General features: G+C 56.6%; 1 protein-coding gene and 2 long non-coding RNA genes across 5 annotated transcripts in view; 2 read left to right on the top strand and 1 right to left on the bottom strand.

Moving 5' to 3' along the window:
- Positions 1-3,316, top strand: part of CHST15 (carbohydrate sulfotransferase 15) — a 79,326-nt gene extending 76,010 nt beyond the window's left edge. For all 3 annotated transcript variants that reach the window (XM_042960170.1, XM_042960169.1, XM_042960171.1), the window contains 2 exons: positions 1,139-1,286; positions 2,874-3,316. In XM_042960170.1, coding sequence (XP_042816104.1) covers positions 1,139-1,286; positions 2,874-3,064 — 339 coding nt within the window. In that variant the 3' untranslated portion in view covers positions 3,065-3,316. The remainder of the gene's footprint in view (positions 1-1,138; positions 1,287-2,873) is intronic.
- Positions 3,317-9,455: 6,139 nt separating this feature from the next.
- LOC122231957 lies at positions 9,456-10,274 on the bottom strand. Its single transcript, XR_006209272.1, has 2 exons — positions 9,969-10,274; positions 9,456-9,728 (listed from the first exon to the last, which is right to left on the bottom strand). It is a non-coding gene; the product is annotated as an uncharacterized LOC122231957 (long non-coding RNA).
- A 2,356-nt stretch (positions 10,275-12,630) lies between these two features.
- Positions 12,631-19,373, top strand: LOC122231905. Its single transcript, XR_006209192.1, has 3 exons — positions 12,631-12,746; positions 18,003-18,445; positions 19,224-19,373. It is a non-coding gene; the product is annotated as an uncharacterized LOC122231905 (long non-coding RNA).
- Positions 19,374-20,071: the final 698 nt, after the last annotated feature.

Below are 20,071 nucleotides of genomic sequence, written 5' to 3'. Positions count from 1 at the left end.
CTCTCCGGTGGCCAGATGCCCCAGGCCAGCCAAGCCACTTATCAGGCAGATCATCCCAGGTGGCCTAGAGGTCACCTCCCAGGAGCCGAGGCCAGAGGCCAGACTTCCTTTGGGTAAGGTGAATTCACCGCGCAAGCTTGCAGCCTGGCGTGAGAGAAGGCGCGGGAGGACGTCACCCCGGGCGTGGAGGTGGGAAGGAGTGGCTGTGCGTGACACTGCTTTCTTTGGATGTACACACGGCCCCCTGGTCACGGACGCCGAGGTGGCACCAGGCACGGGGCGGTTCACTCACCTGGCTTGTTTCTGAGGTGTTGAACGTGGTTTTCATGGCTGTCGTGTGCTGGGTGTAGGAGCAGAAACAGCCAGGGTATCGTGCAAAGAACGTTTGCGCTGTTCACGGGTACAGCCTTGACCTCTTCCTTCACCTGAGTCTCTACTGGAACGTGTTGCGGAGCCACCTCCAGGGTTGTCGGGAGAATTAACTGTGACCTTAAGTAGGAATCTTCTGTGTGAGGAGCTCAGAACCCTTCCTGAAGACTCAAGAAAGCATGGCGTTTAAAATCTATCCTTTGGGGGCGCCTGGGTGGCTCAGTCCGTGAAGCGTCTGACTTCAGCCTCAGGTCATGATCTTGTGGTTCGTGAGTTCGAGCCCCGCATCGGGCTCTGTGCTGACAGCTTGGAGCCTGGAGGCTGCTTCAGATTGTGTCTCCCTCTCTCTCTGCCCCTCCCCTGCTTGCACTCTGTCCCTGTCTCTCCAAAATGAATAAATGTTTAAAAAAATTAAAAAACAGGGGCGCCTGGGTGGCTCAGTCGGTTGAGCGTCTGACTTTGGCTCGGGTCATGATCTCACGGGTGGTGGGTTCGAGCCCCGTGTTGGGCTCCATGCCGACAGCTTGGAGCCTGGAGCCTGCATCAGATTCCGTGTCTCGCCCCCCACCCCCCCGTCCCTCCCCTGCTCACGTTCTGTCTCTCAAAAACAAATAAACATTAAAAAAAATAAAATAAAATCCATCCTTTGAAGGCAGTTGTTTGCTCGGGCAACTCTTTTGGTGCTGGTTTGTACTCAGGCCTCGTATGTTTGGAAAAGCGTTAGGGAAATTACTCCCGAAGTGATGGCCGCCTTCTGCCTTGGTTCTAGGTGAGGCTCCAGGTCGGTCTGTATGCTGTGTACCTTCTGGACTGGCTCACCGTGTTTAATAAAGAACAGTTCCTCGTCCTTCGCCTGGAAGACCACGCCTCCAACGTCAAGTACACCATGCACAGGGTCTTCCAGTTCCTCAACCTCGGTATGAATGTCACGCTGGTGGCCCGGGAGCAGGCATGAGCTCTGTGGACACTGGCTGTCCACGGTGCTCGCTGAGTCGCAGACAGACTCTGCGCACCGGGCAGGGCCGGGCCGGGCCGGGCGGCTGGTTCGGTACGTGCTTTTCAGGCGCGGGGCCTGGTGCCGGGGTGGGGGGAGGGGGTCCCTTATCTGGGAGGTTCCAGCCCAGCAGAGGAAGAGAAGAGGAGGAAGCCACCGATAGCCGAGGCACTGGCAGAGTGACGGTTGATTCGTATACGTGCCTCCGGGGTCCCAGGAGGAATGGTGGAAGGGGTCATGGAAGGAGTGGTCTGCGAGCTGAGTCTTTGGACTGGGCGACATGTCAGAGCATGGCCGGAACGGTCTTGCAGAGGCCACAGGCTCGGAGGAGGGAGTGGACGGGTCATGGCATGCTCTCAGGTTTTGGGGGGCCCCTGGAGTCAGGGCCACGTGGCCACCTTCCTCTAGGAGAGTCCACTGCCAGTGGCCAGGGTGATGGCTTGTAGGGGTGGGTCTCTGGGCACAGAGGGCTGCCCACGTGGATGGGCACCCAAAGACTGCCAGAGCTCAAGCACTCCCGCAGCCCCATCTAATGATCTGGCCCGGGAATTCTGTTGATGGCATATTCCTTAAAATCTGTTTACCCTCCACTGGCCTCAGAATCCTTTCGTCATAGTGGTAGGAGGGAGTGTGATTGCTTTTTCCTCTGAAGGCCTAGAACCATTTTCCTTGGAGTGGGTCCCTAGTAGACTCTGCTGTGTTGGTGAGCTTGACTTTAGTCTCTGAGATGGACAGTGAGGCCAGTTCTGTTCCTTTTGCGCACACCCCAGCAACACCGGAATATGGTTTTTCTGTGTAAGGGCTCAGGACTTTGGCCCGATCCCGAGGGCCTGGCACAAAGTGGCCTGAGTGGTGATCCGGTCGGTTAAGCCAGTGAGGGACTAATGGTCCAGGGGGCTGGGGATAGAGGTGGCTGGCTTGTTCCCGGGCCTCTCCCCACTGATCTTGGTGCAGGTGGAGGTTCAGCTTATAGGGTCTCTGGGCACAGGTGGCCTTCCTGCCCCACCACCCCCATGGCCACGATACGGCACAACACACAGGGTGAAATATGGCCCAGCCACAGGCCCTTTGCATCAGCAGCCTGAAGCAGAAATGACACTGGCAGGACTCCAGCAGGCTGGTTAGTAGGAAAATCTAAGCACATGGACTGTGCCTGGCAGCTCGCACAGTTATCCACGGACAGGCTGACGGCCACGGGAGCCAGCCCTTTGTGGGTATTTGGCACTGAGACCGGGAGAAGGTGAGGCTCAGGGGAGGCTGCCTCCCAGAGCCGCAGCTGCACTTCTGCGGGCAGGTGTCCAGCCCCAGGCCGGACAGCACCTGCTCCTTCGCGATGGCACGCTGCCACTTTCCGTCCTCAGCAACTCCAGGACCAGGACGGGTCTGGCCAGAGGACCGAGCACTCTTGAGGGGAGGGGAACTCCTGGCCCAACACGAAGCACGGCTGGGAGTTTTGCGAAGCTCCTTCCTGCCGCGCCTCCTGCTTCACAGTCTTTTCTTTGTGTTCCAGGACCCCTAGGTGAGAAACAAGAGACCCTGATGACAAAGAGCCCCGCGTCCAACGCGCGACGTCCCGAGGACCGGAACCTGGGCCCCATGTGGCCGGTCACCCAAAAGATCCTGCAGGACTTCTACGGGCCCTTCAACGCCAGGCTGGCCCAGGTGCTCGCCGACGAGGCGTTCGCCTGGAAGAAGACCTGAGGGTCGGGGTCCCCCTGCGGTTTCCACTGTTACCGTGATTTAAAAATCTCTCTTTGGGGGGCGGGGCCCTCTTCCTCAACAGCCTGGAGAAAACCCCAAGATGATTCTTCTTCCCCTCCCTAGGCACCTGTTTAGTATAACCGTTTGTGGTGTGAAACAACCTGGCAACTGACCCTTCACGGGGCTCCGCCATCCCGGGCCATTGGAAACTCCACTTGGGAACCGTTCCCTCCTGCGGCGCAGTGGCCGGGCCGCGGGGTCCAGGCGGGGGTGGGGGGGGGGCGGGGGGCACCAGGCGGGGTGTGGGGGGGCGGGAAGGAAGCGCGGCTGGGGGCTGACAGTGTGGGATCCGAGTGAGCGCCCTGGAGGTCACGTCGCCACGCCAGAGGTCACGTCGCCACGCCGGAGGTCGCGCCGTCACGCTGGAGGTCACGCCACGACACTGTCCGAGTTAACGCTTCCGTTCGGCCCTGAAACACCGGTCGGGCCAATACCTTCATTTGGGCAGAGCGAGGAGACAGACGCTTTCCTTTTTTTCTCTTTCACTCCGAGGTCCGCCCTTTCTTCTCTTCAGATCTGAACCTTGTTAACTTCACTTTTACGAAAGAGAACAAAAAGCCCGAGCACATTCATCTCGGACCCCTCCCGTCCTGTCCTGGTGTTACTTACGTTTAACCAGAACACGAATGTTTCAGACGAACCATTCCTGCATTTCACCAGCCGTAGCTCCTTTTCTGCCACTTTTGAGGGCTTCTCGAGAGCTCATGTAACCTCTTCCCAGAACCTGGGGCAAGTTTGTAATCGGGATACAAACTCAGCTTATAGTTAGAAGGGAAATTTCTGCTTTAATGCCACACTGAGCAACTTCAAGGAACTGAACTCTCCGTGGGAAATCTAGGTGTCCTGGACCCTCCTCACGCACACGAGGTCGTCAGACCCGGAGGGTGTGTGAACTTCTAGCTGTGGCCACAGACAGGCCCCGTCGCTCTGCCCGCCCCCTGGAAGCAGCTCCTTGCCCACATTCTCCGCCCCGTGTGGCCAGAGGCCCTCCCCGTTTCCGCAAACTACAAGACACGTGTGTCCCGAGGCAGAAACCGCGAGCCACACGTGGGTGTGCTGCGATTCTTCATGGGACCTTCCGGGCCGCTCGACCGCCTGGCCCACCAACGGATGGCCTCACGGTCTCGTCGTTTCTCAGAGGTGATGGCGAGAGACTGAACAGGGGGCTGGAGCCCCGGGTGCGAACTCGGGGAAGCTTCGCACCGGAGTGTTTGCAAGGTGAACCAGAACCTTCCGGGCAGGGTCCCCTACACCAGAGTCAGGAAGCGCAAACGTGCAGGTGTCCGGCCGTCACGCGCAGACGTGAGGATTTGCTCAGCTCTCCAGCCCCGGAGCCGTCACCTCTCTGCCATCAGAGGTGGGAGGCACAGCCCTCCGGGAGGCGTGGGGCGGGCCTTCCGTCCGCATGGCACGGCCGAGCTGTTTCTGCTGCTGAAGACCCGCTTTCTGGGACAGCAACCCCCCCGCCCGCATCTCTCGCGGCCGGCAGGGAGTCTGGCCGGAGCACAAGGGAGCTGCGGGGAGATCTCACTTTCAGCGTGTGTGTGTATTTATTCGCAGTGGGGGGTGTTGTGTGCGCGTGCGTGGGTCGGTTCTCTGAGTGGGTTCCCTTCCTGTTGTGCCGCTGATGAGGCGCCCCTGCCCTGGACGCGGCCCTTCCGTGGATGAATTTCCCTGCCAATTACCTTGTCGTTTTCAGTACGTGTTTTGCTGTCCCACTCCAGCCATAATTACAACACAGGATTTTTTCCTACACGCTCCTATGCATGTGAATAACATGCAGTGTAATTCTGCTTCTTACAGAAGTATTACTGGAGGTATTATTTCCAATATTATTTGGTTTATTATACAAATCTTTTTATATACGCAGGCCCAGCCCTTCCGTGCCAATCTGTGCCATCCGGACAGTCTCTCTCAAGGGGCCTCTCTCCAGAGGGCATGTCTGTTGCCTTTGCTCTCTCACGTTCAGGCCCGGTTCCCGTTGACAGTGCAGGTGCCGTTCCGAGCGGCGGTCCTGGGGCTGGTCATCCAAAACCAAAGTGAAACGGAGCATTTCTCATGACCTGGTATTGAAGTTACTTTGTGTCCCCAAAGCTGTATATCGGATTGTACTCCATTGTACGCCCTTAGTTAGTGGAAGGTATGTTAAGTGAACCAGTTATGCTGTATTTTTATTAATATTGAACATAATTAAACGTGGACCCCTGTGACCCGTCCCTGGGCATGCATGCTGTTCCTCACCCCACCCCCCCAAGCACTCGTGCTAGGTTCTGCATGGTGTCTGCTGTGCACGAATGAATCTCAGAAGTAGTTCAGAGTCTGAGCTGCGTGCTTTCTGTGCACGCTGCGCGAGGGGACCTACGGCATATGGTGACGGGAGAGAGACTGTCAGAGGAGGAAGGGCTTCAACGTTATCGGTGACTCCCCACCAGAGGCCTCCCGTGGGTGTGAGTCAGGGTCCCAGGGCCGGCCCTGCCCGTAGACCAGCCTAACGCGGCCGTCAGACATTTGGATTTGAAGGTGGGGTGACCACAGGCAGGCCCAGCCCTTCTGTGCCAGTCGGTGCCATCCAGACAGTCTCTCTCAAGGGGCCTTTCTCCAGAGGGCATGTCGGTTGCCTCTGCTTTGCTTTCTCCCGTTCGGGCCCGGTTCCCGTTGACGGCACGGGTGCTGTTCCAAACAGCGGTCCTCGAGCCTGTCATCCAAAACCAAAGTGAAAGGGAGCATCCTAGACTGTTGTCATCATGGCTGCTTCCTTCATTTCTGGGGCCCAGGCCTGGCCCTGGGGACAGTGATTTTGAGACTCCTGGTGTCGCTGGGTGTGTGTCACTGTCATTAGGCACTCAGGGTCCCTTGGCTGCACTGGGATGGGCAAGCCTGTGGGAGGAGATGGGGTTGTCTCAAGTTTGCGGTTCTGGAGGCCTGGGGCCAGCATGGGCCATGGTCCCCTAGTTCTGAAAAGACCACCCTGGGAGCGTCCCTCTCCCAGCACTGCTCCCCATAGCGGTGCATTGTAGGCAGGGGGCCGGTGAGTCCGGACCTGGAAAGAGGAGGAGCCCATCTCTTGATGAGGGAGCCAGGAACAGCGTGGCTGAGCAGAGAAAATCCGGCCTGCGAGGAGAAAGGGGGCGGGTGGGACACGAGGGGGCAGGATGGACGGGTGAGTCTCCAGGATTGATTGATTCCCTGTCCTGGAGCCTTTCCGGAAACCCCCTCTGCTTTGTTCCCACCCCTACTTGGGAACCAGCTCGCGGGGAACGCAAGGACGCGGATCGTCTAGATCTTCGTGTAAACCTCCCTTTGGAATGACCTCTTCCCAAATGCCCCTGTGTGGAACAGAAGCAGAGGCAGTGCTCCGGAGGAATTTCTGGTCTCAGCCCGCAGGGAGGGAGGAGGGGAGGCCTTGGGTGTGGGCGGTGTTTTCCTGATCTCCAGAGATCTCACCCTGTGGGTAGCCACTCTGCATGCAGGCGGGCGAGGCAGATCCTGTGGAGACTTGTAGGGAGAACCTCTTCCCAGAACCCGGGGCAAGGCTCTGGCTGAGCAGCTGGGAGGGGGCAGGCCCGCTGGTGGGCCCCAGCAGCCTGAGCAGCAGCGGCCCTGGGGGAGCTGTATTACTGTCCTCCAGCTGTCGGAGCAAATTATGCCAAACTTCGGGCCTTAAAACGACACAAGTGTATTATCTGGCAGTTCTGGAGGGTCGAAAATCCAAAATCAGCCCCATGGGGCCACGGCCAAGGTGTGGGCTCTGTTCCTTCTGGAAACGCTAGGGGAGAATCTGCCTCCTGGCCTTTTCCAGCTCCTGGAGGCCGCCCCCTTCCCGCGGCCCCGGCCTCCATCCTCGGTGCAGCACCTTCAAATCTCTGACTCTGCTTCCGTGGTTATGTCGCCCTTCTCTGTCACCCTCCCGCCCCTCAGAAAGACTCTGGTGATTACTCTGCCCGCCCCCCCCCACCCCCCCGGATATTGCAGGATTCTTCTCCTATCTCAGGATCATGTCTGCAAAGGCCTTTTTGCTGTGTAAGGTGACATATTTATAGGCTCCAGGGACCACGGTATGGACATCTTCAGGGGTCATTATTCAGCTGCGCATAGGAGGGTGGTCCAGCCAGCCAGTCAAGGGAGTGGGTGCCCTTGGCCTGTCCCTTGCAGCTGTGCCCTGTGGGGCCCAAGCAGGTCTGAGCGGGCAGGCGGCTGCCTAGCAGAGAACCAGACCTCCCAACGCGTCCGTCCTGAGACGCTGTGTCTCCCTGTCCAGCAGGGCCCTGCGACTGGGGTGCTCGGGACAGGGTGAGGCCAGGCCAAAGCCCCACCTTTCTCCCAAAGTCAAAGTCATTCTTTTGTGTGTTTCTTCAAGTGAGCCCGGGGGCGTCCCTACCTCAGGTGGGACTGTCTCTCCATCTCTGGGTAAAAGTGATTTCTGAGCGCTGACAAGTTTTGTTTTTTCTTTATACTTTCTCGGTTCCCTAGGAGACCCACATCAGCTGCATGGGCAGTTTTGAGTTTCTGAAGTTCAGCTGTTTCCTAGTTAGTCATGCTTCAAGGGGAGCTGCTTCTGAAAGTCACAAAAATAGTTTGCGTGGTTTCTGGTCCCTGAGAGAGCCTCTGGGGGCCTGTGACCTCCATGAACTCCTGCTCCAGGGATGGCATGGGAAGGCTGACTTCCAACCTCACTTTCATCAGCCGTGCCTCATGGCCCCAAGCTGGACCCAAGTCCACAACCTCTACTCTGTCCCTGCTCCTGAAGCCCCGCCCGGGCAGTCTGGACCCTGTCTCCAGCCCTGGCCACCCCCCTGGCCGCCTTCCATCTCCTCCTTTGCAGACGGGCTCCAGCACAGGTCTTGGGCAGAAGGGTGGAAAACTGCAGACAGCCCAGGGTTCCTTAGGGCTGTGCAGATGGCTCCCCTAGAGCCCGCACGGGCCAGGGCTGAACACCGAGGTGGAAACGGTGGCGCCCCGGGGAAGCTGCAGCCGGCCTGCGAGGGACACCAGTTTGCCCTCCTGAGGGTGGCTGCATCCACCAGCCAGGGGCACAGGAGACCGGACTCAGGCCCGCCCCCCGTCCCTGCCACGGACTCAGGCCCGCCTATCCCCCCTCCCCCCCACCGATGCAGGCCCGCTCCCACGTCCTACACTGTTGCGCTTAGGGCTAAACAAGGAGCCAGACTGGTCCACTCCATGCTGGGCAGCATTTGCTGGCCGCCCTGTGGGTGGGGCGCGGAGGAGAATACGAAGGGGGCCCCCTGCCCCACCGTGAGGGCCCCTTACTTGCGGCACAGCTTGGGGGTAGCAGGGAGGCCGCTGGGCATGAGGCTTTGTGGCTTGCATCCGTGCTCTGCCTGCTCTGAAAGGCCCCTTCAAGGTGGGATCTAGAAGCAGGTAGATCTGTTTCAAGGCTGAATCCGGCCCCCGCCCCCGCCGAGTTTCATGGTTTTCCCAAGCCACGCGGTGAGATTACGGCGGGGACCCAGTGGCGCAGAGAAAGGCCGGGCCCAGGAAGTCGAGGTGGGAAAGTGTCCAGCTCCCCGCCCCCAAGTCTTGAGCCATTCTTCACCATTCTTCCACCAAAAGGGATGATCTGCCTTGCGCTCCCCCAAACGGCCCCGCCAAGAGGGGTGGAAGGGATGGAGGGCAAGCCCTGGGGCTGGAGCCAGGTGTGCTGGGTTCAAGTTCCAGGCGGGCTGGGCTGGGTTCCTCAGTGCAGATGCAGCCACCTCGTCATCTTGGGGACACCACTGGCCTTTCCCACATCCACACGTCTGTGAACCTCATGAGTGAGCGTCAGAGTTAAGACAACGGTCTACAAAAGTACAGACGGGATCAGAGGCTGCACACCTGCCTGAGATCACACAACTCGGGTCCCCAGAAACAGGAGAATGGCGACTCAGATTTTTCACCTGTTAACTTCAAAGTCAATGCCTTTAACTGTGATGCTCCAGTGTCCATCTGCAACCCCCGCCGCCCACAGAGCCCTGCAGCCTCCAAACTCCTTTCCTACCCCCTCAGCTCCCATTTTGAAGACCCTCAGGGATGGGTCTGGGCCTTCTGGGCCATAGGCTTGCTTCTGCAGACCCCATCCATCAAGGGCTCTGCACCGTGAGTGGAGCTGCTAGGGAAAACACAAGGAAATAAACACGACTTTGTTCTGCCCAGTGGGTCTGGCAGCACAGTGGTCCAAGCCTCCCGCCTATAGGATGAGGAAGACTTGGGGGCTGCCTACAGGGGCCAGCAGCGTCCTGAGAAGTGGGCTGCCCTCCCCGAGGCCCCGCCCCACCGTCCCAAAGGCCCCAAGGGACACACTTCAGCTAGAAAGTGTGCAAAGAGTCAACACTTAATTTTTTAGCAAATGTTTTCAGAACATCTACTTTGCACAAGGCACTGGGCCAGACTTTGGGGTGGGGGCTGCAAATTGGCTCATTCGCCAATTCCTTCACTGGCTTCTTTCACCAAGTATTTACAGAGCGCTGACTGGATGCCTGGAGATAGGTTCCCAGGACAGCAGGCCCGGTCCCTGCCGCCTGGACCCGGGGCCTCGGGCAGCAGACAGATACAGATCGGAGCGTCACCCCAGCAATGCAGAACTGCAACAGCCATGGGGCGCCACCTAGGAGAGGAACTGAGGGCAGTGACCTCTTCCTGCTGTGACCTCCACCCTTCCCCAGGCCACTGCATTTCCTGTGTGTGAGAGGCCAAGCTGGAACTCGTGACCCGGCTTCCCCCAGATGGCGTGGGCACAATGGCAGCATGCCAAAGACCCGCCAGGGCGCCCCCAGAGCCTCCGGGCCAAGCGCTTGGGTGCACGGGGCCTCACGGCCGTCACCCCACCCGGGAATGCCTCCTTCACCTTCTCGCCCGTGCAAAGGGGCCGATGATAAATACGTTAGATATCGCGGGCCCAAGAGGTAGAATGGAAGACATGATGCAGGTTCCTGTTTAACAGAGAACACAAATTGCCATAAATATTTACTAACAGGATTTTACATATAATAATTCAGCACCATCTTTTGGTGATACAGGTCTGCTTAGGAGAGGATGGAATTCTTTTTTTGGGGGTGACTAACATTTCACTGAAAGCGGTTCTAAGTTAGTGTGCCCTAGCGAATCCCTTGGGGACGTTCATCCCTAAAGACCGTCGGCAGCTGTCTCCAGGCCCTGCTCCCCTCCTCCTGAGACTCTCTCACTGGGGAGACCCCAGACCCCAGACCCCGGCCTCCAGAGCAGTTCCCTCCTGGCTCTGCCTCTTCTGTCTGATCTTGAAATGTTGGGGGCAGGGGGTGGGGGGTGGGGAGGAGGGGGGACACGCTCTGTCCTCAGCCCTCTTAGCTAGCTGTCCTCTCCTGTGACTGCGTTACCCAGTCCATGGTCTACACCTCCACCTCTATGCTGATGGCTCCCAGGCCTCGGCTGGTGCGTGTCCAGGTGGGGCCACCACATCTCCACACTAACTGAGCATCCCCCCTCCTCCCAGCCCTTGGGGTCTGACCCTGCCCCACTGGGCCCTGCCCCGCTGGGCCCTCCCCTGCTGGGGTCCTCCCCCTCTAGCCCCTCCTCCTCTGGCCCCTCCCCCGCTGGGCCCTCCCCTGCTGGGGTCCTCCCCCTCTAGCCCCTCCTCCTCTGGCCCCTCCCCCTCTGGGCCCTCCCCCTCTGGGCCCTCCTCCCCTGGGCCCCGCCCCCTCAGGGTCCCTCTCCTGCTGGGCCCCTCCTCCTCTAGGACCTCCCCTACTGGGCCCTACCCCGCTGGGCCCCTCCCCCTCTGGTCCCTCCTCCTCTGGGCCCCGCCCCCTCAGTGTCCCTCTCCTGCTGGGCCCCTCCTCCTCTAGGACCTCCCCTACTGGGCCCTACCCCACTGGGCCCCTCCCCCCTCTGGTCCCTCCTCCCCTGGGCCCCTCCCCCTCAGGGTCCCTCTCCTGCTGGGCCCCTCCTCCTCTAGGACCTCCCCTACTGGGCCCTACCCCGCTGGGCCCCTCCCCCTCTGGTCCCTCCTCCCCTGGGCCCCTCCCCCTCAGGGTCCCTCTCCTGCTGGGCCCCTCCTCCTCTAGGACCTCGCCTACTGGGCCCTACCCCGCTGGGCCCCTCCCCCTCTGGTCCCTCCTCCCCTGGGCCCCTCCCCCTCAGGGTCCCTCTCCTGCTGGGCCCCGCCCCCTCAGGGTCCCTCTCCTGCTGGGCCCCTCCTCCTCTAGGACCTCCCCTACTGGGCCCTACCCCGCTGGGCCCCTCCCCCTCTGGTCCCTCCTCCTCTGGGCCCCTCCTCCTCAGGGTCCCTCCATCAGTGGGCCCCTCCCCCTCAGGGTACTTCCACCACTGGGCCCCTCCTCATCAGGGTCACTCTCCTGCTGGGCCTCTCCTCTGCTAGGTCTCTCCTCCACTGGGCCCCTCCCCCCACTGGCCCCCTCCCCCGCTGGCTCCCACCTCAGTCACAGTAGCCAGCCCATGTGGACGAAATCTTTGAGCTCCCACCCGATCACCGCTGCCCGTCCCACCAACCCTGGAACCCACCTCCCCTGCCCTCCCACTCTGCCTCTCGCACGGCGGTTCCCTCCGCCCCTTCACTGCCTCCTTCAGGTCCTGTCTTGGAGTCTCATCCATGGACCACCTTGACTAAACAGCCACTCCCTCCCCCTTCCCAAGCCACTCTCTCACTCCTCTCCTCTTCCCTACCCTCCCGAAGCCCCCATCCTGCTGCCTCTCCCCCCTGATCCCGACCGTTCCTCGCCACCAGCCCTGTACTAATCATGGTTTTCATTTCTGTATTTCATGATGCTTTGACTTCTCGGGGGTCCTTCGCCCTCCCGGGGCCAGCTTTCTCCTAGAGAGGGCAAACATCCCCCTTGTGAATGAGCCTTTCATATGCAAGCCAGCCCCATCCAAGCCCCTGCTCCAGACCACCTCCTTCATGGGTCACCCCAGGTCCAGGTGCCAGACAACCAGGACAGCCCCTGGCCTGAGCCCAGCCAAGTCGCTCCAACCAGCCCGTCTTAACCCTGCTTAGCCTGATTACCCGCTTAGCCCGTTTCTTCCCTGGTCAAGACATGACGGTGGCCTACTGCTCCCACCTCCCTGCATCCCCTTCTGTGATCTGCATCCACCCGGACAGGGGACAGGACGAGGCTAAGCCAGGCATGCTGCTGGGCCTCTGGGAGAGCCCCTGTCTTTCGGGGGGGCGGGGAGCAGGTGGGGCTGCCCACTCCACGGGGTCCTCCCACTTCTGTCTGAGGCTTTCTCAGAGCCCAGGAATCCGGGGCTGTCCCAGCAGCCAGTTCTGAGGTTAAGAAGAGGCCCCCCTGTGGCCGCAGCTCCTCCTTGCGCTGCGAGTTCGAGTCATGACTCAGGAATGGGGAGTGGCCGCCTTCCTCGGGTCGGTCGGGGCTGGCCTCCAGAGCTCAGGGGGGCAGCCAGACATCTCACCGTTGCCATGGAGACCATTTGTTTACTCCTACCTCCAAATGAGATAATCTGGAGAACTGCCATTTTCTGTACTTTCAACATAATGGAATTCAGGAAAATTCCAAACCCAAGCCAGCCCCCAGTTCTAAAGACGGAGACCTCGGCAGCCGGCGTGGACGTCAGGATGTGGGCAAACTTCTCTGGCCGGCCTCTGATCTCCGCCTTCCCCTGAGAGCATGTATCTCACCGATGCTCAATCGTTTTTTGCCTCCCTGCCTTTGCCCAAGCTGTTACTCCCCCCCCTGCCCCCCCGCCCCCCCCCCCCCCGCCATGGGTCCCCTCCCAGCTCTTCAACTGAATCAGCATCTTACTCCGCCCCAAGGCCAAGTTCAAGTGTGGCCTCCTCCTCCATGATGGCCTCCTGGATTCGACCCACCCTCCCACTTCTTGACCTGCATGAGAAGGTCTCCCCCATATTAGTCACGCTCCCATCTAGTGCATCCTTGGCTTTCTAGTTGATTCGCACCAGTCAGCCCACACCGAAAGCCTGGGGAGCCCTATCCCCAGATAGCCAGCAGTGGAATGAGGGAGGCAGTGGGTGCCTGGAGAGAAAAACGAGCCGGAAGCCTTGGAGCTGGACAATACTGGGCAAGTGACTTCACTTCTCTGTGCCTCAGTTTTCCCTAGCTACCCACCAGGCGTTGGGGCCTAGAGGATTTCAGGGGCCCTTTCAGATCCGCCCCTCTCTTATTTATTGCCTTTTGGAAACCTGCCGCTTTCCCCACGGCACTTAACGTCCTAAGGCGTTTTGCAGAGGCAGTGCGTGGAGAGGAGGTGGAGACAGGGGTGAGAGTGGGGACTGGCAACCCGCTCCCTAACCTTCTGGGGTTCTGGGGATAGCTGCCCTGGGGAGCGGGAGGCACGGAAACGCAGCCCCGCGCTGCCCCCGTGTGGCCTGCGTGGGCACTGCAGCGAGGAAGCCTTTCTCAGCCAACCTTTGGGAGGGCTGTCCTGGCGGACGCCCACCACCCATCGGGACGCTCGCTGTCTTCCGGCTCACCTCTCGCCTAGGCCAGGGAGCCCCCGGGAACCAAGAGTAACCCCAATAACAGGGCGCCCAAGGGTGGAAGGGCGCAAGGTCTCAATTCAGCCAGTTAGGAACATTGTTCTGAAGGCACCCGGGTGTGGGAGGAAAGGGTGGTCTTGGGGGGCCCCCAGGGGTGCATCCCGCCTGCTTCTTGGTCTCCAGGCTTTTAGGCATGATCACGCCCAAAGTGTCCGCAGGGAAAGGGAGGCTTGGGGAGGGCCAGTCGCAGAGCTGACTCCCCATCGGGTGCTCCCTTCACTCCATGGGGGACTTCCAGAACTCGCCCTCCCGATGGGCTGAGCTGAGACCCTTTGTACCTGGCAGTGGTCCAGACACGTCCTCCCCAGCCCCTCCCCACCTCGCTCCTCCCACCTGAGATGCCTCCCCTTCCCAGCCCTCACCCCCCGACAGACCCTTCCAAGCACCCAGTCCTGAGGCAGCCTGTGGGTGGCCAAGGAGGGCCCTGAGGGAGCCATCACCTACCCCAGCGGGCCTCGGAGGTGGGGGTGGAGGTGATGGGGAGGGCCTGGGCTTGCGGCTTCTGCCCGCAGACACACAGAACTCCATCCCTGCCCATCCTCTGTGCTTCTGCCTTCTCGCTTCTCCCCTGCATCCTCCCCTGGCTGGGCTCTCCTCTCTGTCCCCCGCCCACCCCCCCACCCCCCACAAAAGACCTGCCTGCCTGCAGTCCCCACCTCCTTAAGCCTTGCCTCTGTGGCCTCTTGGTCCCAGGAGGCAGACTCTGCTCCCCCTGTCCCTGAGCCATCCGTTCCCAGATGGGGAGGGGGGAGCTCGGTGGGTCCAGGGAGCTGCTGGGCTCCCCCCACCTCCTCTCCCAGAGCCTCCCTGTGCTAACTGAGCACCTGTCCCGCTTTAGTTTAGACACACTAGGGGTCTGGGACCTCCATGTGTCCATGGGAACTCATCCTCCTTGACCCAGTTTAACAGGGCAGACCTGACCTCCCCTCTGTCCCTTTGCCTTTGCGTTCTTCCTGTGCCTTCCCCCCATTTCCTCCCCACTTGCTGTCCTTCCAACAGCAAGGAATTTGCTGGGCTCAGCATGCTGGGCTGTACTGAGAACGGCTGGGTTACACTGGGCACAGCTGGGCCGGGCTGAGCTAGGGTCCTGACGGGCAGATCATAACTCAGATAAATCCCTGTGCCCTCCATTGCCAGGACATTTAAAGACACACAGTCTAACCATCACAGGAAGTGATCTCAGTTTACTAGCATCTGCTGAGAGACACTTTTCTCTGGCTCCTCGGGCTCATGGGTTTTCGTACGTCACGGCAGCTCCAAGAATTCTCCCTCGCCAGCTGGGGGCTGCTCCTTCTGGAACATTCGAGCTTCTGGGCTGGGCATCAGAGGAGAGAACTCACCCCTGCCTCTTCTGAGAAGTGAGCAGAGAACAGTCTGCTCAGGTTGCCGGGGCCAGAGCTTGCCCGGGGCAGGACGTCTAGCAAGTGCCCAGACGGAAAACCCATTGTTGGCTTCTCTGCCATTTCTCTGGAATCCTCCCTGATTCCAGCCTGGCCCTTCCTTTGTCCCTTCCAGGTTCTACCTGCCCCCAGAATACATCTGCACTGCACCCTGTGAAATACCCTTACGTTGATCTCCCCGTCCATCAAACCTTCCTGCTGGTCTAACCCCCATTCTCCTCGCTCAACTGTTGGTTTTAGTTTTTAAATGACATTTGGGGATCACTTTCAGTTTGGGGACTTCAGTGTGGTTCATTTTCAAGTCTTATTTTTTCATGGAATCTTGTTCTTTGCATATGGTTTTTATTCCTTCTTACATAATCGTTTTAAGCATACTTTAAATATGATTTACAATCTCAGCCGAACTGTTCTGTTATTTAAATATGATTTATAAGTGACTTAAATTTATATATGATTTAAATACACTTCGTAGTTTCGCACATTATAAAACGTAAGTCATAAGTATAAGTATGATTTATAATTTCATTTGAACTGTTCTGTTATTGCGAGGACGGGGGCGGGGGCGGGGGGCTCCAATCTTGTTTATCTGCTGACTTTGCCTCACCGAGAGTTGTTTCCTTGTGTAGTTTGTGACTTAAAAAAAATCATTGAGTCTTTCTTCAGGTGGTGTTACCAGTTTTTGCTATGGGGCTGGGGGCTGGGGGGGGGGGTGTCTCACATGCCCTGGGGGTGGAAAGTGTCTCCAGGAAAGCATTCGTCTCTGCTGTGGCCTTGATCCAAGGGGTCACGTTTCTGAAATCAAATTTTGCCATAACTTTTTGGTTGGGGATGTCCTTGCTTTTTTGGGAAGTATAAATTGAAACTTTCCATCTGGAGTTTCGGTTTCGAATGGGAGCTTTTTTCCCACCTTCACCTTTTCTGAGCAGAGTCAAGCTTTGTTCCTGAGACTTATCTCTGGTTTTCCTAGTTCCTCTTATAAGGAAGGGCCAGTCTGCCAGGGTCCTGGCTTTGTTCTGAAGCCTGAATTCATCTCTGTCTTTTTAATGTCAGGGCTGTATTTCCTCTCCAACCAGCTTTGAAAACCAGGGAGGTTCTTAAAAGATCCCCTCTACATGCCAAATGAAACCCAACTTGATTCTCGAATCGCTTAATAAAGCCATTTCGATCTTCGTAAATAAATAAATAACCTCGAGCCCTGAGGACACATACTTGCATTTGCCATTTCCCTGGGTTTAGGTGGTGGTGGCTCTTCAACGATCCCTCTGGCTCACAGTTCCTAACTTTATTTCTGGCTCAAGAAATCCTCCCTTTCCTTCTTTCAAGTTTGCCTCTGGGTCGCAAAGAACTTGACGGTAGATTTGGGGGCAGAGATGGGAATTTTCTAGTTGGCTTTTTGTTATTGATTCCTAGGTTAATTTCATGGGGATCAGAATACTTACCTGCGAATGATGTAAATCCCTTACCACTTGTTGGCACTTGCTTGATGGCTCACTATGTGGTTCATCTTATTAAATGTGCAGTTGAAGAGGTGCGTTCTGTCGTTGTTGGGTACCGTGTTAATTAGGTCAAGCTAGTTGTGCCGTTCAGACTTCTTCCCGCTTTCCTATTTCTGTTGAGAGGACTGTGCCCATGTCTGCTAATATTATTGCGGGTTTGTCTCTTTCTCCTTTTTTTTTAAAGTTTATTTTGAGATAGAGGAGGGGGAGGAGCAGAGAGAGAGAGGGAGAGAGAGAATCCCACGCAGGCTCCACGCTGTCAGCCCAGAGCCCGACGCGGGGCTCGAACTCACGGACCGTGAGATCATGGCCTGAGCTGAAGTTGGACGCTCAACCGACTGAGCCACCCAGGCGCCCCTAGTCCATTCACATTTACTGTAATTATTAATATATTGGGAACTTTTTAACTACAATTTTACTATTTATTTTCTATTTGTTGCACCTAATTTATGTTGCTTTTCTACACCTTTGTTTTCATGTTTTCTTTCTAGGTTCATAGCTTTATGATTTTATTTTCCCTGTACAAACTTGGTACTAAATTATTCTTTTATTTGTATTTTCACAATTGTCCTAGATATTACAATATATATCTTCTACTTATTACCATCTAATATAATGTAAGATTTTTATTTCTGCCACACAAAGTTAAGGTCTTAGAATGTTGTGTTTTCTCACCCTTTCCTGTTATTGTTAAGGATTTTAATTCTATATATATTTTATTTTATTTTTTTAATTTAATTTTTTTAAATTGACATCCAAATTAGTTAGCATATAGTGAAACAATAATTTCAGGAGTAGATTCCTTAATGCCCCTGACCCATTGAGGCCATCCCCCCCTCCCACACCCCCTCTAGCAACCCTCTGTTTGTTCTCCATATTTAAGAGTCTCTTATGTTTTGTCCCCTCCCTGTTTTTATATTCTTTTTGCTTCCCTTCCCTTATGTTTATCTGTGTTGTCTCTTAAAGTCCTCATATGAGTGAAGTCATATGATTTTTGTCTTTCTCTGACTGACTAACTTCACTTAGCATAATACCCTCTGGTTCCATCCACGTAGTTGCAAATGGCAAGATTTCATTCTTTTTGATTGCCGAGTAATACTCCCATTCTATATATATACCACATTTTCTTTATCCATTCATCCATTGATGGACATTTGGGCTCCTTCCATCCTTTGGCTATTGTCGATAGTGCTGCTATAAACATGGGGGTGCATGTGTCCCTTCGAAACAGCACACCCGTATCCCGTGGATCAATGCCTAGTAGTGCCATTGCTGGGTCGTAGGGTAGTTCTATTTTTGGCTTTTTGAGGAAACTCCATGCTGTTTTCCAGACTGGCTGCACCAGCTTGCATTCCCACTATATATATTTTAAATCAGAATGCTATGCCCACAGTGGGGAGCCCTGAAAGTCTCAGAGCAGAGGAACAGGAAAGATGAGGAAGGGGGCCATCACTGCATTTGGTCTATTTCAGGGAGGAGAGGACATATACATCATCCAGTTAGCCAAAGGCAGAACCTGCCTGCCTCATCCCTGCAGGATGACCTGGGATTACAAACAAAACAAAGGATGAAGGTGACAAGTTCCCTGGCCTGTAACTTCTTCAAGGGCTGTGGTCTCAGGCTAACAAAAGAGTCAGAAAGATATGCAGAAATGTTTTCCTTCATGAGCAGGAACTTCCCTTCCAGAGAAGGCAGAGCCAGATGGCCAGGAGCAGACCTTCTGGGAGACAGGAGCAAGGAACAGGCCACAACAAACCCTGACTAGGGAACACGGGCTCCGGGACCTTGGAGTGTGTCGTCCAAGAGAAGTGTGTCGACTTCTCCAAGTGCATGGGCCAAGGGGCTGAAAACAAAAGGGGGCAACGGTGTCTGTGAAAGACGACAAGAAGCACAGTTGAGAACTTGCCAGAGCCCGGTAAGAAGGCCTGGGGCCTCGGTGGTCCCTCCCCGTCTGCAATAACCTTGCACGTCAAGTTGCCCAAAGGCCTGGTGCCAGCAGCTACCCTGGAGCCCCGCTGGCCCCGAATTAGGAATTTATAAGCAATTCTGGGTTTATAAGAATCAAAAGCATATTCCTGCCCCAGGAGAGTATATCCAGACCCAGAAACAGGGGGGGCTCCTGGGTGACTCAGTCGGTTAAGCACCACACTTGGGTTTAGGTCATGATCTCACGGTTTGTGAGTTTGAGCCTCGCGTCGGGCTCTCTGCTGTTGGCACAGAGCCTGGTTTGGATTCTCTGTCCCCCTCTCTCTCTGACCCTTCCCTGCTCATTCCTATAAACAAGCAAACAAACAACCTTTAAAAAATTAAAAAAAAAAAAAGATCCAGAAACAGTCACACAAGGAAAGAACAAAATAAACAAAATCTTTGGTGAGTTACATTTGGGGTGTCTGAAGGTGGTGTTGGCCTTCCGTGACCCACTTGTCTTGGGTTCCCCAGGACTTTCCTCTTTTCAGCCATGATTGTCCTGCTTTCTGGAAACCTCCCCATGGCCCCCCAGTTGGCCTGCTGGGCTGGCATTGCACGGCGAGCCAGACTGGGGGGGCCAGAATTCTGTTCCTCTGCTGAGTCCAGCCACCCCCCCCCCCCCCACTGCCACTGTGGCTCCAGTGTGCCTGAATGGTGGGCGGGCTGGGGGGGATGGCGAAGACTCCTTCCTCTTGACTGCTCCCTCTTCCTCCCCTGCTTCCTAGGCTGGAAATTGGAGGACATGTATTGAAAATATTAAAACAGAACATAAACGATTGACCATCTATTCCAGCAGAGAAGACACAAGAAGCACATGGCCTTCTAACCTGACCACCCTCTGCAGGGAACCGACCTCAGGGCTCTGGGGAGCAGCAGACTGGTACAGGTCTCTGGGGGCCTGGGGAGGAGCTGAGCTGGAGCCGAGCCTCCTCCAGGGGGTGCTCCGGGGGAGGAGCGGGGACTGCTGTGTGCCCTACCTCCTTCCCTGCCCGGCCCCGGGGTGGAGAAAGGTTTGCAGTGAGGCCAGGACACTGAAACTCAGAACCCAAAGGAAAGTCATTCCCACTCCCCTGCCTCCCCAAACGTGTCGATACGTGTCTCTGTTCCTATGCTGCTTATCAGCATTTTTCAGTGTTTCCCTGACAACCTGAGAGCTTTGCAGGATTAGCTCAGGAATCAGGACAAGACATACTTCCCAAGCTTGTACCTTCCCCTTGTATCCCTTTTCACTGGTCCCACTGCTTAAAAAAGAAGTGTCAGGGTCGCTTCTCATAAATCATGTTCATAATCAATACTTAATACGCTGTAGTACATTTTAAAAGTACCCATAGTCAGGTAGAGCTGGTTTTTCAGGCTTTCCTGGGCTCCTGGCCTGAAGCTTTCAGCCAGGAATGGGTGGGGGAGGCAGGAGGAGAAAAGAATCAAGCCCTGTGTGTGTGTGTGTGTGTGTGTGTGCGTAAATATCTTGTACCCTGAGTGAGGCTCCAGGGTTGGGTCCCGCAAGGTGCAGAAAGGATGTTCCTTTCCATGAAGGTCCCCTAGAGCAGCAGAGACCGTCTGGATCCCCGGTCCC

Source organism: Panthera tigris, chromosome D2 (genome assembly GCF_018350195.1).
Source record: "Panthera tigris isolate Pti1 chromosome D2, P.tigris_Pti1_mat1.1, whole genome shotgun sequence".
NCBI classification, from domain to species: Eukaryota; Metazoa; Chordata; class Mammalia; order Carnivora; family Felidae; genus Panthera; species Panthera tigris.
This window is presented reverse-complemented; position numbering and strand designations above follow the sequence as displayed.